The sequence below is a fragment of the Chenopodium quinoa genome, unplaced genomic scaffold, assembly GCF_001683475.1.
Source record: "Chenopodium quinoa cultivar QQ74 unplaced genomic scaffold, ASM168347v1, whole genome shotgun sequence".
Classification (NCBI taxonomy): Eukaryota; Viridiplantae; Streptophyta; class Magnoliopsida; order Caryophyllales; family Amaranthaceae; genus Chenopodium; species Chenopodium quinoa.
Genome location: NW_018745291.1, coordinates 1,201,555 through 1,220,710, shown reverse-complemented (window position 1 = coordinate 1,220,710; position 19,156 = coordinate 1,201,555). Strand labels below are relative to the sequence as shown.

The following is a 19,156-nucleotide window of genomic DNA, read 5'->3' as shown; positions in this document are numbered from 1 at the left end:
GGTTTGATGGATGTAGTGATGGGGATTGAAAATTGAAAGGTAGAATTTTCTAGGATTTTGTATGATCAGTTGGTTGAAAAGTCGGAATTTTAATGTTTGTTAACCGTATGTATCTGGATTTGAAAATTATCTGTAAAACTTTCAAGCTCATTTGCATTTTCTTTTTCTGCCTCAACAAATAAAGAATTTATACTTTTTTTTTTAATGTTTATTTTATGTCGTGGATATTTAATGGTAGTATGAGACGTAGTATTATAAATCAATCTGTTATAAGATGTAACATTTAATCTCCTGCTTCAGTTTTTCTGGCTAATTCATAGGCATAGTAGTTTGACCATGAAATATGGTGATTGATTTGCTTATATTAGATAAAGGGTAATTGTTCCTTTCCTTCTCTGTCGATGTGCCAAATGCGATAAATAGAAAAGCTCTTTTGATGTGGGTGGGGAGAGCGTATTTATGATGGTGTGTCAGTTTCTCCTTCCAGTCTTTATCTATGCATTGGATTCAAATCAGACTCCAGTTTTGATACTTGCTACAGGTCTGTAAATCAAATTATTTTCTAGAGTCAATACTTCAAAACCACTGCAATACCTTTTTAGGTTGCCAGTTACGGACTAACGGTAGCTACTGTTGTTTGGTGTTGCATAGGCTTAAACAATCTTCATGCTGGATACTGGATAGGTGTTGCATAGGTTGTTTGGTCATGAATTGTTCATTTCAAACAAAGGCCACTCCTACTTTCGAGCAAAGTACCCTGTTTATATCTGTTTGTCACGTTAAATGCTTTACGCTGTTTGTTCTTTTAAAGTCAGCCTCATAGTTTGCCTCAACTCTAATTGTAGATTGATAGGGATTTAAATTTTGACCTCCAGAATCCTTGAGTCATAGAACAACACACTGGATAGCTGATGTGGCTATTGTCATTTCTTGCTGAAGTGTACATATGTTTGTTATGACACTGAAAGCAATATAACGATTCTAACTATATTGTGGAACTGGGTTGAGATCATGATTATTTTAAAAATCCTTGTTTCATTAAAGTTGGTGATTTGAAGAAAATTTCCCCTGAGTATATGCTAACATTAAAGAAAAGAAGCATTTGAAACTTATTTCTATGGCCAAAAATGCTATTATGGTGTTGTGAATGTTTACCCCTAATTGTCTGGATTACAGTTTTCGTGGCTTTTTTATGCCTATAAAGTTGTATTCTCTTTGTAGCTTGCTATTTTTTTTTTTTTTTGAAGGTTTGACATCTAGAGTTATAGCTTTGTAGGTATTGGTTATATTGGATGCAATTATATTGAAGAAATGATTTTATGAAGATTTATTTGTTACTATATAGTGGAAATATATGAAGTAACCAGCATTATTCGTTCAGCACTTCTGGTTATTCTCCATTTTTTTTATGGGAGGTTTTGAAGCTAGATGTGGTGCTCTTCCATTCAAAAGGAATAGGATTGTGGTTTGTCTTAGGGGAGCCTTGGTGCACGGCAAAATTCTATTGCATATCCAATTATCTGAGCCGATGCTGTTGCAGCACAATTTCTGATGGTGCAGCTCAATTTATCATGTTTTTGTTTCATTTGTCTTTTAAATTTCTGGTTTACTCATTCTATTTTGGGTTTTTCACTCTCCCAGTTTGGGTGTTGATTGACTTTGGTTCTGTTGATTTTGAACTTTGTGTGTTAGCTTTGGTTTTTTATTATTTATTTATTTTTTATTTTTTTATTTATTTTATTTTATTTTATTTTATTTTTTTAATTCCAAATGTCTGTAAACATTTCCTTGAAATGTGATGTACAATATGAGTTTTTTTGTTCTCAAAGAAAGCACTGCTGACATAAACTAGGTGATTACGCTCTATATCTCAACGTGGTTCTTTCAATATATTTTCCAATCTTCTTTTATGCTATTGGTTATACGGTTTCCAAAATTGTATAGTTTTAGGATCATCATGGGTCATATCTTTGTCTAATTTGTGGGGCTAGTGAGTTTCATGATTTGTGAAAGATGTGTTCTTCTTTGATGCTTTTATAGAAAAGCAATATCTTCATTCTAACTCAAGGATAATTTTGCGCCTGTCTTTTGTTTAACACCCAATAAATTGAAAAAGTATACAGCTTCTTTTCTACTATAAAGGAAGTTGGAATTGATTCATGTCATGGATATTAGATGTTAGAATTGTAAATCAATCTGTTGGAAGATGAAGGGTTTAATCTTCCGCTATGATTATCTTTCTGACTTGTATGTGTACACCCTGTCCTTGGCATCCTGTGGATTGTTACGATTTTAGTGTCTTATCAGTTGGAGGAACATTGCTCTTTTATGTGCTGAAAACAATAGATGTTTGTCTGTTTTTTTATGACAGCTAGCTATCCTTTACAAAATTCTATCATGTATGAAAATTGGTTGATGTCATATGGCTATGTTTTCGTATACTTTTTCACTGGTAGTTGGCAGTAAAATGAAGAAATTGTGCTTGAGTAGTGCTAGGTGCATTAAAGAGAGAAACATGAGGAGCTTAGTTATATGTCTGACATTGCTAAAGGTTTGGTTGTTTCCCCAATTGTCGGGCTTAAAAGTTGTCATGGATGTTCATCTTATTTAGCTGCACGCTCTTTGTTGCTTCCTTTACTTGATGAAGATCTAACATCAGTTGTTATAGCCTTATAGATGTTGGTCACATAGGATACAACTATATTGATAAAATGCTTTCATAAGTGGATTATACTTCATATTATCTTTAGCTCAATATTTAGAATTTCCGAAGTAAACATTATTCATTCAGCTGATGTTTCCTTACCCTTTGGAAGGGAGGTTTTTAAGCAAGATATGTCCCTCTTCCATGCAATGAAATGAAATTGTGGTTCATGATATGCAAGATGACTTTATGTTGGTCTATATATTACGGCACAATTGCTGCTGTTTACTAGTATCTGTATACCAGAAGCAGTTAGCTAACTTAGCTTGTGATTGTTGCGATGTAGGAGTGTATATGATCTGCACTATTTTCTTGCTATGCTTTAAGCTTTTTGCTTTTTAAACTCAATACTCAACCCCAGATTCTGCATTAAGCTCACTGAGCCTTGTGAGTTTACGCTTGGATTGATTCTTTCACTTTAATCAGCTGCTTGAGATCTAAGTGGGGCTGACTGGTGGTGTCGAGCGACCTGGTAGGGAAACCATGAGCTGGTTGACGTAGTAGCTCAACTTGTAAGGCGGCAGTTGGTTTCTTGCAGTGTTTTCGGTTTTTGCAACACCATCAGACTGAAGTTTAAATGATACGGTTCTTAAATTCCTAGTTGCCCATGCGATGATGCGAGTCAAACAAAAAAACTAAGGAACCTAGAAGGCACATTGGCACCAAAATTTAGAGCATATACTCGAACGCTTTCGTTTATACTGATCAATGTGAAAAAATAGACTTCTTTCATAGTCCATAAATGTAAGAACAGACCACGTACATAGGCTTCTTTCATTTGGACTTGTGAGAGTTTGGGACATGCAAGTCTGCCCTAGTTTTGCATATAATTATGATGATCCCATTGATGATTTTGTAAATTTGTTGATGAAGTTCGTGATAATGAAAATAAAATGCAGTATTATAATGTGCATCCTACTCTTAAAAAACAAACTGTAATGATTCAAAATAGGTAATTGTCAGAAAATACATTGTTTTTTAAGTTAAGTTGGAAATTTAATACCTTTAATGTTTTTGACACATAGTACCCAATTAAATTTTGTTTTAAAAATGACCTTAAGTTTTCGGCATTTGACTTTCATCATTCTATCAATTTTGGTCACAATGGAGCTTGTAAGAGCCACCCAATGTTCAAACTTCAAATAGGAAATTCAAATAAACTATACATTATTGTTACATATCATATTCATAAGATAATCAAATGAACATTATAGAAATAAGTAGCAAAAATAAACTATACATTATACCCGTAATGTATAGTTCTATTAACAAAAAGGTCTATTACGCTATAAATTTGCTTGATTTGTTTGTGAAAAAATGTAGTGACTACTAATTGAGAGGTGGAGTTTTGAGGATAGAGTGAGAGTTTTAAATGTAGTGACTTTCTCTGTTTTCTTTTAAATGTAACACACCTTTTTGGCACGCATTTTGAGGAAGATATTAAGTAATGTAAATGAACAATTAATTAAAATTATTTATACACGTAGTACTTAACCTTTCTATAATCTTAGTGTTGAAATTATTTTGATAAAGTGCTTGTTTACCTATTCTAATCTCGTAAAAAGTGTTGCATTTAAAAGATAACGGAGGAAGTATGTTTAATTGTCTAGCTTTATGATTAAAGGTTATGCATTTATGTTACCTTTCAATACAAATGTAAACCAATACAACGATAATCAATAAAACTAGTTATATTAGCAAATAAATTTGTCAAGCATAAAAAGTCGCGAAAGACAATACTGTAGACAAGTTTCACCAACATCAACATACTTACATACTCAAAACATAATCATCTAGCTTATTATTTAGTTAAGTCTCCTCAATTTATTTGAAGTCTACTTCATGAATTCTTCAAAATGTATGCCAAATTGACAATAATCAAGGCAAAAAAGCAACCACATACCCTCCCAATAATAGTACAACCCCGAGAAATAAGGTAGAAAAATAAAGTTAGAAATTTTTTTTAATTATATAAAAAAATTAATTATAAGAAAACCAAAATAAAATAATTTTTTTTTTTTTTTTTGCAAAAATCCCAAATGAAGTAGAAAGTGTGAGTGCCCTATTATGTGAGTAACTCACCGCCCCACCTAAAGTAGTCTTAGACCACCACCCGTCTTCTTCCTCCACCCCCTCTTCTCCTCCCCTTTGTCTTGGAAAAGTCCTTTTCTTTTTCTTTTTTTCTTCTTATTTTTATTATTATCTTTCATTTTTATCAATCAAGATTTGTTCTTTCATCTTTGTATTATCTTCAATCTTACAAATTTTAATTGTATTAATAATATCATTCGATAACCCTATTAATTCAATCATTAATATTTGTATTTTTTTCTAAGATTAGATCTCTGTTTTTATTTTTGCTTTTAATCTAACATCTAATTTCGCAATTATTTTTAGAAAAAATTATTATTTTGTTGATTGTAGATGTATACAAAGAACCCATCTTTTTCAATCCCAAAACCATGTAAACATCTCTCAAATCTCAAGCTAAAACATGGGTTAAAATGTTATACCCACCTGAAAAATTACCTGAAAACAACCTCAAATACTAAAAATCCAATCTTTTTTAGTCACAAAGATGCTGCCCCCAGATGCAGTTTTTGTTCTGGGTCTAATAAGGGTAGATTTTACATTTGCTTAATTTGTTCAACAATTTCTTGTTTCTCAAATTCAGATTCACCAAATCATACCCATTTGCATTCTGACTCTAATAATGGCCATGAAATAGCTGTTGATCTTGACAGAGCAGAATTATATTGTTGTGTATGTTGTGATCAGGTGTATGATCCTGATTTTGACAGGGTTTTCATGTCTCAAAATTTCGAGGAAATTAAGAATACTCAATCAAAAATTAGTACTAGTACTAGTGCTATTAGTAGTAGTAATGGTTGTAATGGTAGTAGTTTAAGGAAAGTTTCATCAGTTGAGTTGGATTTGATGAAATCGAAACAATTAGTTGTTTTGAGAAGAGATCCGAGGTCAAAAATGGTGTTTCCTTTGGGATTAAGGGGTTTGAACAATTTGGGAAGTACTTGTTTTATGAATTCTGTGTTGCAAGCATTGCTTCATGCTCCTCCTTTGAGGAATTACTTCTTGAGTGACAGCCGCCATCGAAAGTCTTGTAAGAAAAGGTCATCTGATCAGCTGTGTTTGCCTTGTGATATTGATGATCTTTTCACTGCTGTTTTCTCTGGTGAACGATCTCCTTATAGCCCTGCTCAATTTCTTCACAGGTATCCTCATTCATTCGAAGATTCGATGTTTATCTCCATTTCATTCATAATGTTTGAGATTAAGTGTTACTAGTAATGCTACATGCTGTATACTTGAATAATGTGCCATTTTGATTGGAATCTTGATATGGTATATCTTATTGCTTCATAAGTAGTAATGTGTAGGAATTTTGTGAATTGTTAGTGTTTTTGGATAAGATATACGAAGTATTAAAATCAATTTATGGGAGGATCATATTGCATTGGAATGGAATGCGTGAGGGAGAAGGATCCGTGTGAGCGACTTGACTTGACTTGACTCATGGGGTTGGTATCATGGTCTATGAAGCCGCCACTCTGATTGGGTTGGAATTAATGCTTTGATATTGTTGTTGTATTGGATGGAATGGCGAAGCTTTGGGACAACTTTTTAATATTAGGGTTGTATATCTTTGTTTCGATTTGTGGTTTGGAATCTAGGCTTTGTTATTGTTGTTGTGGTGGATGGAAACATGGGGCAGCTTTGGGATGAATTATTTGTAGTTGGGTTGTATATCTTTGTTTCGAATTGTGGTTTAAATGGATAGTGTATTTTGACTGTTTGCTTGAATTGATGTGTGGTTTCTGCTGTTTCGGTTGAATTTGCATCTTTGGTGATTCCACCTGAGATAAAAACTTCTTTTTTGTCTTTACAGTTGGTGGTTGCACTCAGAAAATCATGCAACCTATGAGCAGCAGGATGCACATGAATTCTTTATATCAATTCTTGACCAAATACATGAGAAAGAATCCAAGAACTTGAAGCTGAATGGAGGTGGGTGTTAGTGTTAGATTTAGGTGCTTTGTCCGTCTTTGATTTGTAATTGTGGCACAACAATATCAAGAAAGCTTTAAGTTATAGTGTAAGTTTAGAGCGACGAAATTTGTTCTGAAATGCAATCACTGTCCTTAACTGTATAATATGAGGCACAAATATTGTCTTCTGCTTCATGAGGGCCCAAAGAAATTTGAATGGAGCATATAATGGAATTTTTCTAAGCTGTTTATGTGATACTGTCTGTTCCCCAAAGGAAATTCATGTTTTCTCATTATATGGTTGTTTGAAATAGTTTATTGGAATGTGTGTGTTGATTCCCACACATTAGTATACTAATATCAGTTCAAATTGCTATAAATGTAGGGAAAACAGGGAAAGATAGATTCTTTGTTTCATTGGAAATGACTAATGCTATGAATGTTAAATGTGCTTGAACTTCAGAATTCATTAGTAACTGAAAGAATAAAGTACTTCCTATTTTCCATATAAATATTAGCTTTTCAGTTGGATTTCAAAACCTCTAAGATCAAACTTTTAGCATCGTATAGGTCTTTTATTATGTTAGTTACACTTGTACTTTCACATTATTAGTCAAGCTTATTATTACAAATTGATGATAAGAGTTGCAGGACCTCGGAAAGATTGGTCAAATAAGTACTTTTGGAAGTTGAAATGTGTGAAGTAGTTAGTGCTGATGAACCAACTATTATATATAATGATCCCTCTTCTAACACAATGAATATTCTTTGTCACAGATGTAAGAGACTGTGAGTGCATTGCACATAGGGTATTTTCCGGCCTTCTGCGTTCAGATTTGTCTTGCACTGTATGTGGGACCACTTCAACTACTTATGATCCTTTTATCGACATATCTCTTGACTTGGATAGCCAAACAACCCATGCAAGTAGCAGCGACAACATGACAACGCTATCAAGTTGCCTGGGTCATTTTACAAGGTCTGAGAAGCTGGGATCTGATCAGAAGCTTCATTGCGGAAATTGTCAAGAAAGGCATGAATCATTGAAACAATTGTCATTCAGACAGCTGCCCTTGGTTCTCTGCTTACATATTAAAAGGTTTGAGCATTCCCATGTCCGAAAAGTTTCCAAGAAGATTGACCAATACGTACAGTTTCCCTTCTCTTTGGATATGTCCCCATATATGTCATCGTCTATAGTCAGAAGTAGGCATGGGAATAGAATGTTTGCTCTTGAAGATGATGAAGCTGATGTAGTTACAGACTATGAGATTTTTGCTGTAGTAACACATTCGGGGATGCTTGAATCTGGGCACTATGTCACCTTTCTACGTTTGCATAACCAGTGGTATAAATGTGATGATGCATGGATATTAGAGGTTGATGAAGCGACTGTTAGAGCTTCTCAGTGCTATATGATATTCTATTTGCAGAAAATGCTGTATCACAAAACGAGTGATGACTTGATCTGCTCGCCCATTTCTCCTAGAAGAGATGCATTTCTTCCTATAGCAGGTTGTTGCTGATTGATGATGACGTGTTTTCTGCTGGATTTAAGAGGCTTAAAAAATGCCATATGGACCCTGTGGAGGTCGCATACAAGCTGCCAATTAAAAGAAGTCATCTGCAAAGACTTGGAAATGACCTCATCTTTGCATGAACTGCCTGTCTGGTGCATGCTTGAGATATGCAGGACCCAAGTGAAATCTGGCTGATCTTTGATTTGAGAGGTTCCTGAATAACCTACGTAGTATTTGAAATGGAGCTGATGAGGTACACTGCAGAGTAAAATGTCGATGAAGCCATCGCTTCTAATCGATACAGGCACCAGAAGCTTCAATGTGTTTCAAAGTTTTCATAGGCTGCTAATAAAAAACTGCAGCAACAGAGTTGGAGGGTGTGATATCATGCTCATCGAAATATGAGATACCGAAGGGCTCCAACTTAAAACATTTGCAGAATATCTTGGTAAGGAAATTCCAGGAAAAAAAAAAAACAAAAAACAAAAAACAAAAACAAAATTTTCTTGTATAGAATAAGCGGACAGTTATGTTTAGCTTGATTTTTCTCATATTTTCTTCATGTTGTAATGACCTAGAATTTTTTGGTGGTCAATGTTCACTTCGTCGAACCATAGAGATTTTTATTTTTATTTTTATCTTTGCGAATAGCAATTGTGAAATTATGAATTTGATAGGCATGTCGCCGTTAACTGTTTATGAAATGGCTAAGTCCAATATCATAAAAATTCTGTACTGAGTATACCTTTTCAACTGGCTTTGTGTTCATTTGCATAATCTGCTGAAGAATTAGATCATATGGTGTGATTTAACTTGGTTGTTTTGCTTATGCCATTCATTTTATATTATAAGACTTGATCTGTTTGCCTTTTATGCAGAAAGTCTTTCTATTCTATAGTTGTTGTACCTATAATAGAAGACTATGAAGTTGGGCATTAAAAGACTAAAATTTGAATGGTCAAACCTAGACACTTGGGTCATCAACTCGTCATATTAGATTAATCCTAGTTCGGGTTAGCTAAGATTAAGCTCAATTTTAGGTTTTATAACTTCTCTTTTCATAATCATCCCTAAAAATACCGAAAATTAGCAAGTGTGTGTGTGTTTTTTTTTTTTTTTAGAATACGGCCCCAAAATATGAGCTCGATCCCTCGTCTCGACCTCTCCCCCCACCTCAAAACAAAAAAAAAAAATCCGATGAACTATGAGTCATTTAATTTTTTACTGGTCACAAATAAGGCATATATTATTAGAATTATCCAATATCACAACACCTATTCTGATGCGTTATCTTCTTTTAGATTGAAAAATTAACGTGATTAATTAATGATAATTTTCTCGAAATTGGTATATAGAGTTGTAGAAATATATTGCAAAATTTGGTGCAACCAATTTGTCACATTAAGGCAATTAAGCTACTTGATACATGCTTGTCTGGATCGAGTTGTAGATACTTAACATGTCAATCAATTATGCTTTGTGACAAACACTCATGGAGTCATGTTGATGAGTTGATGGCCCATATTTTGTCTATTTCCCTAGTGGCCAAAAACTCCGCTATTCTATTATTTTGAAGTATGAACTTGATTAGATATTTTGTACATTAAAATTCTAACTTCAGGTATATATTAATGACCAATTTGTTTATCTAATTTGATTTTTTTATTTTTTTTCATTAGTAAGTTTATTTTTATGGGATAACCTTGCATTGTTGGATCTTTAGTAGGTGATTAAAAAAATGATGGTAAATACTAGTAGATAACCTTGTATTGTTGGATGTTTGGCAGGTGAATAGGTGATAAAAAAGACGGTAATATTAATGGTTTAAATATAATGTGGTGCTCATGTTATAAAACTTTTTAAATTGATGAGATTTATTATTGTAATGTTTAAAATATATTTCAAAATATTGAATTCATTGATCTAATACATAATACGAAGTACATTATAATATAATAGGGCTTCTACTAAAAACTTTCACAAGTTTGCGAATTAGACAATTTGAGGATATGGGGGAAGGTACGGGAAATACTCTTAAAGTGCCCCTAATGGAGATTAAATCCCCAATTCTCAAGATTGAAAGACTCAATCCTTATCACTAGACCATGATGTACTTGGTAACTAGCAATACAGAGTTGTATGAGAATTGTACATTGATAAGCCCTAGAGTGAATTTGTGGTAATGCACGAAAAATATTTATGTTTAGAGGTAAATAAAGCCATCTCAAACATGTAAATAAAAATGAAAGTTATAAATGAAGTTATTTTTTGGTGTTAATTTTAAAGTGGTTATATTGTAAATTCTAAGAATTGTCCTGATTAAAATCTAAAGAAAAAACCATCATACCAACTCCTAATACGCTACATGAGAGAGCAAGTATCCAAGCATATTAGATGTTCCAATGTCATTTTGTCAATTCCTTTTAAACACGAACTTTCATTTCCTTAATACTCAATTGTTGTACTTGTAAGATCGTTTTTCTTGCCAATTCTATTTAAAACACAAACTTTCAATTCCTTAATACTCAATTGTTATACTTTTAAGATCATTTTTTAGGATTTTTGACAAAAGTAAGCTTATTTAGGAAAATATTTACGAAAGTGGTCTCGTGGCAAAAGTATTTCCCAAACTAAGCTTCTGGGGTGAAACGCTGCCTCGGACAGCGTTTTAACCCCAGTTTTTTATTAAAAAAAATTCAAGAACTAAAACGCTGTCTGAGACTGCGGTTTATTTAGTTTGACTTTCTGTTGGTATTTTAGTATTTTACTATGTATGTATACAGAGTAAAACGTTGCCTCAGGCAGCGTTTTATGTTTTACAGTAAAGCGCTGCCTAAGGCAGCGTTTTATTCACTACATAAAACGCTGCCTGAGGCAACGTTTTACTGCTGGACTGCATCAACAACAGCTAGCTGCTGTTCCTGTCCATCTGCTGCTGCCCCTGCACACCAGCCTCAGCCAGTACCACCACCATCAACCTCCACCATCCACCACCACCAACAACCACCACCCACACCATCATCAACCACCACCTCCACCACAACTACCACCACCACTCCCACCACCGACTACCACCACCCCCACAACCACCAACCACCACCCTCACCATTATGAACCACCACCTCCACCACAACCACCACCATCAACCACCACTCACACCAACGAAAACCACCACCACCACAACCACCACCATCAACCACCACTCACACCAACGACAACCACCACCACCACAACCACCAACCACCACCCCCACCACTGGGCGCCATTCTCGACCAACCCTATGCAATGCAAAACACCCTGAACAATGCAAGAGCATTCCCACCACCACCGACAACCATGAAACATCGGAAACAACCCCAACAACAGTACAACCACCGTGAAACGGTACTATAAGTGGACAACAGTCAAATTCGGACAAATAAGGTAAATAAACTTCAAGTTGTACACAGAGTCGTTTAAAAAACATTTCTTGTATTAATAATGTAAGCGTTATATACAACATTGTTAAATATCTGAGTACTACTAAAAGATCAACTAACTAAAACTATCCGGACTCATGTATTGGAGGCAACTGATCTCCATCCTGTGTGTCCTCCCCCCGTCTACGAAGATGCCTCGCGTATTGCCGAATGGTGGTGAATGGGTTTCGGGGCGGGGGTGGTGGAGTCAGCTGGCTAGATGATGTGTCATCCTGGGTGTGGCCGGGAGCGGTGTTATGGATGAAGTAATCCTCTGCCTGTGTGGACCCCGTCGTATCACCTCCACCACTGCTGTGTCCGAAGTCGAACTGTGAATGGAAATCATCTGCGCCACTGCTCTGTCCGAAGTCGAATTGTGAATGGAATGAGTTGCGTCCATGATCGTCCCTCGGGTGGACGAGATGGCCATGGCCAAATCTTTGCAAGCTATGTGTGCCCATATCTCGCACCCGCTCGACCTGGGCTCTGGTGGGTACGCCTGCTAAGGCATCTGAAAGTGCATCAACCATCGCACCCATATCCCCGGCCTGTAGTAATAATCGAATTCTAAACCAACGTATAAAAACCTTTATTTAACTATACATAACATACATAGCTTTCACAATGGAAAGTCATATCAAATTTCGATAACCTACATGTGTAGCTAATATGACAACAATGAAACAAGTCCATTCTCACTATCAACATTTTCATCACCAATTTCATTAACTATTACTACCGCATACAACTATCAACATACTAATACCGCATTACCATCAACAATTTCATCATTATTTTCACAATAGTAAACCACATTACCATCAACAATTTCATCAAGAATTTCATCAACAACAAACCACATTATCATTCACAATTTCATCAACAATTTCGTCGACAATTTAATCATCAATTTCGTCCACATTTTTCCTCAACAATGTACCACATTTTCATCAATAATTACCAATAATTTTCCACATTTTATTACTAATTATCAACAACATAATACAATTTACATCACAATGTGCTACAACATACAACATCTATCAACTACCAACTATTCAATGTAAAATTCAACATTGTACTACGAATTTAGGGTTTACCCGGATTTAAAGAGTGAGTGAGTGAGACAATGCCGGCAACAACTTTAGGTCACTTTCGCGGCGGCAGGGGCGGTGGTGGCAAGGGCGGTGGTGGCAAGGGCGGTGGTTCGGTGTTTGTGAGAATGAGAGTTAGTGAGAGAGAGTGTAAGTTGCTTTCGTGAGATTGACAAGAAAACCCACTGGAATTCGTTATAAGTCCCGCAAGAAACGCAGCCTGAGGCAGCGTTTATTATACAGAACAAAACGCTGCCTCAGACAACGCTTTATGTTTGTATAATAAACGCTGCCTGAGGCAGCGTTTCATTTAAAAGTATTTTGTATTTAAAATTTGAAATACGAAGGTTGAGAAAAAATCAAATACATAAACCGCAGTCTCAGACAGCGTTTTAGTTCTTGAATTTTTTTTTAATAAAAAACTGGGGGTAAAACGCTGTCCGAGACAGCGTTTCACCCCAGAAGCTTAGTTTGGGAAATATTTTTGACACGACACCACTTTCGTAAATATTTTCCCACAAAAGCTTACTTTTGTCAAAAATCCCATTTTTTATTATAAATGCGTGAAACATCCTGTATGTCATAATGCTAGTACATTATGAGATGAGACGAACCTAGAAAGTTTTTAAATTCCTAAAATCCTATTAATATTCTAATCACTATTAGCGTCAATAGCGCGAAAGGTGGTCCCTTTGTTCACGTCTTTTTCCGTATATTATAAGGTCCGTTTCTTTATTTATTAATAAATCCCCAGATCTTCTTCTCTCTCTCCTTTTTTTTCTGCCCAGTTTATGCAAAAGTTAAAGAGAGAGTGTGAAAATTAAATAATCAAAAAGGCTTAGCCATAGCAGCAACTCTACTTTCAGAATTTACAAGAAACGTTTCTAGTTTCTGGGATTTCTCTGTTAGTTTCCATTCTACTCTCTTGCTACTTTTTTTTCTCACATTTTAATTCTTGCTTTCATGTGAAATTTTTGCAGATTTTTTTCTTTTTCTTTTTTTTTTTTTTAAATTTCTTGATTATTTATTTAATTGAATTGAATTGAATTCTTTTTGGGTTTTTATTTAATGAGTTTTGAATAATTCCTACTCTCTTGCTACTTTTTTTTTCTCACATTTTAATTCTTGCTTTCATGTGAAATTTTTGCAGAATTTTTTCTTTTTGTTTTTTTTTTTTTTTAATTTCTTGATTATTTATTGAATTGAATTCTTTTTGGGTTTTTTATTTAATGAGTTTTGAATCATTTCTTGATTACATGCGCAAACAAATATGCAGTCATTGATTCTCCCGAGAGGCTACAAATTATTTAAATTGTTGCTTGGAATTATTGTAAAGTTTAGATGGGCAGGTAAAAGGTAACAGCTTTTTGCTGTGCAAAATTTTAAAGTAAGTTTTGCTTTTGTTTATGATTAAAATGTGAGATGAAGAGATGAGATTAGATCCCAAGGATCAAGATTAATTAGTTGTTTATGCCCTTAATTATACTTAATTAAGGACATAATCTATTGTAGGTCCCACTAATGCCAATCTAGGAAGTTCTAGATGTGTATAAAGCCCTTTCAAAACTTCATTTGATACCTTGTGTGTTGCCTAGTTGTTTTAATGTCAGTTGTACTTAAGGTTATAAGGACAAGAGGTGGGGTTTTGTTGTTCATATTCAAGATGTGGGTTTATGTTGTTTTGTCGAAGTAGCTTAATTGGTAAAGTCTTAAGAAAGCGGGTTCAAAGAGCCGGGTTTGAAACTCTTTTCTAAAATGTCGCCTTTGTGGATCATGAGAAATTGAGAATGGTCAGAAGACGAAATCAATAAGCGACTTTTTGTGTTGGAGGATGGAGTTATGGTCAATAGCCCAATAGGTGATCTAATGGATTTGCGGATGATATGGTCAAGGGATCTATTGGGTTGAAATGGCTACTAGGATATATTGTTAGCTATTAGGATATATAATAATGTTAACATCTCAGTTGGTAGCCTTTTGTTCTTCTGTTCCATATCTCTAATTTGTATTTTGAATGCAAAACTTGAATTTTTATTCCTGACTTACCAAATTTATGCATTTGTCTCGTGCCGCGTGTGAGCACTAATTTGAGGATAATCTTCTACTAATTTGAGGATTATCTTCTGCACAAGGCTCTCCTGTATTCTTGATTTTGGCACATTGGTGCTTAAACACAGTTTTTTTTTTGTTTTTGTGCTCAAGCGTTCTGTGTTTGAAGTACGGAAGACATGAGATGCTAATTTTCCTTTTAGTTATCCACTTATTCTTCTTTTTGTCTAACTGATTTGGCTTGTATGGATTTTTTTTTTTTTTTTGTTTTTGGATTGCGTACTAGCCTAGTAGCCTACTAGGTAATCGGTTTTGTCAGAAACTAATTGTCAGGATAATGTCCCTCACTGTTATTCTGGAAACGTCCCTGGATTTGTATTTATCATGCACACAGGCTTCAATTTTTTTCTTTTTGAAATAGAAGAGGGGGAGGAGGGGTGGATGTGGTGGGAGTTAGCTTTAGAGTTTTGTTGACCTTATTTGATTCTTGTATTAGGATATACTGAAAAGGCTGTAATTCGTTATCTTCGCTAAACATTATCTTTTGTGGTTGGCTTTGCATTGATTCTTGTATTCTTGATGTGTTGTTTAAGTAGGATGTCACTTTAGCCTTCCTAGAGTAATTTATCTTTAAGGATCACTTTTAGCTCGAAGAAAACCCAACCCAAATTGAGACTGTTGTTCTTGATGATGTATTTAAGATGAGCATATGTTCTTGAATGTCAAAGAAATAGGGAGGAAGATGTTACATCACTGTGGTGTCTATGTGGTTCTTAACTTCTTACTGATTTCCCTGCTCAAGGGTATACCTTTATCCTAGATTCCTAGACGTGGACAAGCCTTCATTTGACTAAAGGGTTAGATGGAAGCTGCTGACTGCTGAGGTTGAGTGTACAAAATTATAATGAAAATATGTCTCCAAGCATTAGTTAGCTGTATTATGGTGCATACTTGACTTTTACACCTGTTCCTGAGGAGAGGCAGAGCAGTCGTGTTTTAGAGTGTACGACATTAGTTGAAACCATAGAGAAATGAGTTGTCGTGAAGAACTTGCTTAAATTTTCAGATTGACTTGAAGATTGCATTGCATGAATTATTTTTCTTTAATGTCATAGAAACCAAGTTAAAACAGTTTAGATTTGTCAAATATAGTTTACCGACATATGACCAATTTATGTTGACCAAAGGGTATGGAGATGATGGTATTCTAAATCCCGAATCCTGTATTGGTTTCCTTTGTTCTGCAGGAATATTACTGAAATTTTGGTAGCTATGTCAAAAAGTGTGCCATTGTTTAAGATCCCAGATCACCAGGTTGCCGGACACCAGGCTCTTAATGGTCAGCTTGGGCCACTTGTAGACGAATCAGGCTTATTCTACAAGCCCCTCAAGGATGATCGGGGCTTAAGAGAGGCTGATTTCTACAAGACATTATTAACTGATGACAGAGTGCCTGATCACATCCGCAAATTCTTCCCCAAATCTTTTGGCACCCAGACTCTTGAGGCTTCTGATAAATCTGGGCCCCTTCCTCATCTTGTTATGGAAAACTTAATGTCAAAATATGCAAATCCCTCCATCATTGATTTTAAGATTGGTTCTCGAACTTGGTACCCTGAAGCCACGGATGAGTACATTGACAAATGTTTCAAAAAAGACAGAGAAACCTCTAGCCTTTATTTGGGTTTCAGGGTATCAGGGATGCAAATCTACGAGAATCAAGATTTAGGGTATTGGAAGCCTGATCGAAAGCTGACCATAACCTATACAGCTGACGATGTCAAGTTGGTTTTGAGGAAGTTTGTCTCATCAAATCAAGCATCAGATTTCAAAAAAGAACCGGATTGTAAATTTGCTTCGACTGTCTATGGTGGTTCTTCTGGCATTTTGGCACAGTTGCAGGAGCTTAAGTCATGGTTTGAGGAGCAAACAATTTACCACTTCTATTCGAGCTCAGTTTTGATTGTTTTTGACAAGGGATCACTTCTGGAAGGTAAAAAGGCGGCACCTACAATCAAGCTTGTTGATTTTGCTCTTGTTATTGAAGGCAACGGCATTCTTGATCATAACTTCTTGGGCGGGCTCTGCTCACTGATCAAATTCATCTCTGACACCAACAAAGACTGCTAGTAGAACGGAGCGTAGGTTTTCACCATCCCTATTGAATCGATGAGTTGAATCTTTTGGCAATTGTTTAAAGCTCAAACACTGTCTTTCAATCTTTAAACACTCTTTTAACGCAGTGGCACTCCCAACCACACCTATGTTTCTTTTTAGTTGCATTTACTTGCTGCTTTTTCACAGTTTATAAGGCATGATTTGAGACGTTTTTATCTCAAGCTACGAGTACAAGAAATTATCAAAATTATATATTTAAAAAAGGACACATTGTTACAAATCAAATAATATATATGACTATTTGTCTTTTCACATATATAACCTAAAGAGAGTCAAAGTATCTCGGTAAGCTGTATTTTAATCGAATGATGAATTATGGTGTGGACAAGATAAAGTTACCCTTTAGAATAAATGAGGTTACTATGATGTATGAATAAGAATTACTTCTTTAAACAAGTATAGCCACACAAACTTAGTCCTCTATGATAGTTGGGATTTACTCGTATTTCCTAAATCATAACTGAATTTTACAATTAGTTTATCTTTATTTAGGATTTTAATATTTCAAAAAATCTTGGGTGGACCACAAAATATCACGTACCAAACCCATCAAGCAGCAATCCCAGTCTACACACTCCCAGACCTTAACCCGTAAAACCCCAAACAAAAGAAATCGATGAATTCTCTTTCCCCTGCAACTTCATCATCTACGTCATAATCAATTCTTAATAGAGCTCGAAGTTTTTTTCTCTCTCCTTCTAATCAATTCTAGTGTTAATAATTTAAAAAAATTCATGGGAATATTTTTACCTTTGGGGCTTTCTTTTTAAATAATCCCACTTTTGGGATTTTCTTAAATAATCCCACCTTTACCCCCCGATCTTTTTTAATGGTCCCAACCGGTCAATTAACCTGTTATAACAAGTTACCTGACACGTGGCGACCTGTGATTGGTCAAAAAAATAAAATAAATAAAAAATAAATAGAAAAAAAACAGAAAAAAAAATAACAAAAATAAAAATCTTTTTATTTCCTCTTTCCTTTTCCCCTGCCCTTAGCCACCCCATTCACCAACCACGACCACCCACCCTCATTCTTCACCTTCACCCACGAAACCGAGACGGCCATTCGAAAATCTCTCATCTGGAAACCACCAACAATTGAAGATCTGATAGTGGTGGCGGCGAACCCACGCAATTCCTATGCCAATTTCAGTTTTTAATTAAATCCAACAGTTGTAGATCATATTTTAAAATAAAGAATTTTTCCGGCCAATTTCGGCCCTGTTAAGGTCGGATTCCAACAAGGGTTGTCTTGTGGCTTTGAATTTCATGGTGGTTGTAATTTTAATGGTGGAAAGTGGAAAGTGGTGGCGAGTGTTGTTGAGGAGTTTATTTTTTGCATGTGATGATTGATGATGAACAATGCAGTTGAGAAATTTTTGTGATGAATTTTAGTACTTCCTCGGGTTTGCCAGATTTGGTTGTTGCCGGAATTTATGGTGGAGAATGGTAGGAGGAAAGAAAAGGGTTGGTCGGAGGGGGGTGGGCTGCCGGAATTTTGGTGGTGGAGGGGAAGGGGCGGTTTTCGGGGAGAGGGAAGGAATAGGTTTTCGGTGGTGGGGTCGGGGAACAGGAAATTCCGGTGGTGGAGATGAGGGTTCAAGGGTTGCCAAAGGTGGCGGTGGAGGTGTGGTGGGCGGAGGTCTGGGCAAAAATGGAGCCTGCTTTCATGGAGGTGGAAAGGGAAGAAGACGAAAGGAAGAAAAAAGAATTATTTGATTTGATTTTATTTTTTGTTAATTTTTTTTTTAATTTTGGACAAATCAAATTGTGACACGTATAAAATAAACTTAATAAAAAAAATTACCTTATTAATCACCAGGGAACATTGGGAGCAGATTAGGAGTAAAGGTGGGATTATTCCCATAAATTTTTTCTTTTTTTATTATAAATATGACCTTAGTTAAAAATTTCTATCGCACTCATAACCTTATTTCATTAAATATTATTATGGTTAGATTTCTATTTATATAAGAAAAAAAAATTAAAAAAAAATTAACCCCAATGACTAAAAACCAGCAACCACATCCCAGCCACCATCTCCCCTATGTTGAGCTTCAGTTTTTATCTTTGTTCTTTAGATTTCTTGTGATATTCGATTCTTAATATCGTATTTCTGTTTATTTTGATTAATTTACGTGTAT

At 35.2% G+C, this 19,156-nt stretch overlaps 2 protein-coding genes across 2 annotated transcripts; both read left to right on the top strand.

Annotated features, from left to right (window-relative positions):
* The first annotated feature begins 4,595 nt into the window (after positions 1-4,595).
* On the top strand, positions 4,596-8,984 carry LOC110712154 (ubiquitin carboxyl-terminal hydrolase 22-like). The gene is made up of 3 exons (XM_021890593.1): positions 4,596-5,937; positions 6,612-6,730; positions 7,489-8,984. The coding sequence occupies exons 1-3, from the start codon at positions 5,129-5,131 to the stop codon at positions 8,235-8,237; spliced, it is 1,677 nt and encodes a 558-aa protein (XP_021746285.1). The 5' UTR covers positions 4,596-5,128; the 3' UTR covers positions 8,238-8,984.
* A 4,538-nt stretch (positions 8,985-13,522) lies between these two features.
* LOC110712170 (inositol polyphosphate multikinase beta-like) lies at positions 13,523-17,116 on the top strand. The gene is made up of 2 exons (XM_021890613.1): positions 13,523-13,687; positions 16,080-17,116. Exon 2 carries the CDS (start codon positions 16,105-16,107, stop codon positions 16,960-16,962), a length of 858 nt encoding a protein of 285 aa, XP_021746305.1. The 5' UTR covers positions 13,523-13,687; positions 16,080-16,104; the 3' UTR covers positions 16,963-17,116.
* Positions 17,117-19,156: the final 2,040 nt, after the last annotated feature.

Coding starts and splice junctions, on each gene's coding strand:
- LOC110712170 (XM_021890613.1), top strand. CDS start 16,105: ATGTCAAAAAGTGTGCCATTGTTTAAGATCCCAGATCACCAGGTTGCC.
- LOC110712154 (XM_021890593.1), top strand. CDS start 5,129: ATGTATACAAAGAACCCATCTTTTTCAATCCCAAAACCATGTAAACAT. Junction 5,938..6,611: donor CCTGCTCAATTTCTTCACAG/GTATCCTCATTC, acceptor TTGTCTTTACAG/TTGGTGGTTGCACTCAGAAA. Junction 6,731..7,488: donor GAACTTGAAGCTGAATGGAG/GTGGGTGTTAGT, acceptor TCTTTGTCACAG/ATGTAAGAGACTGTGAGTGC.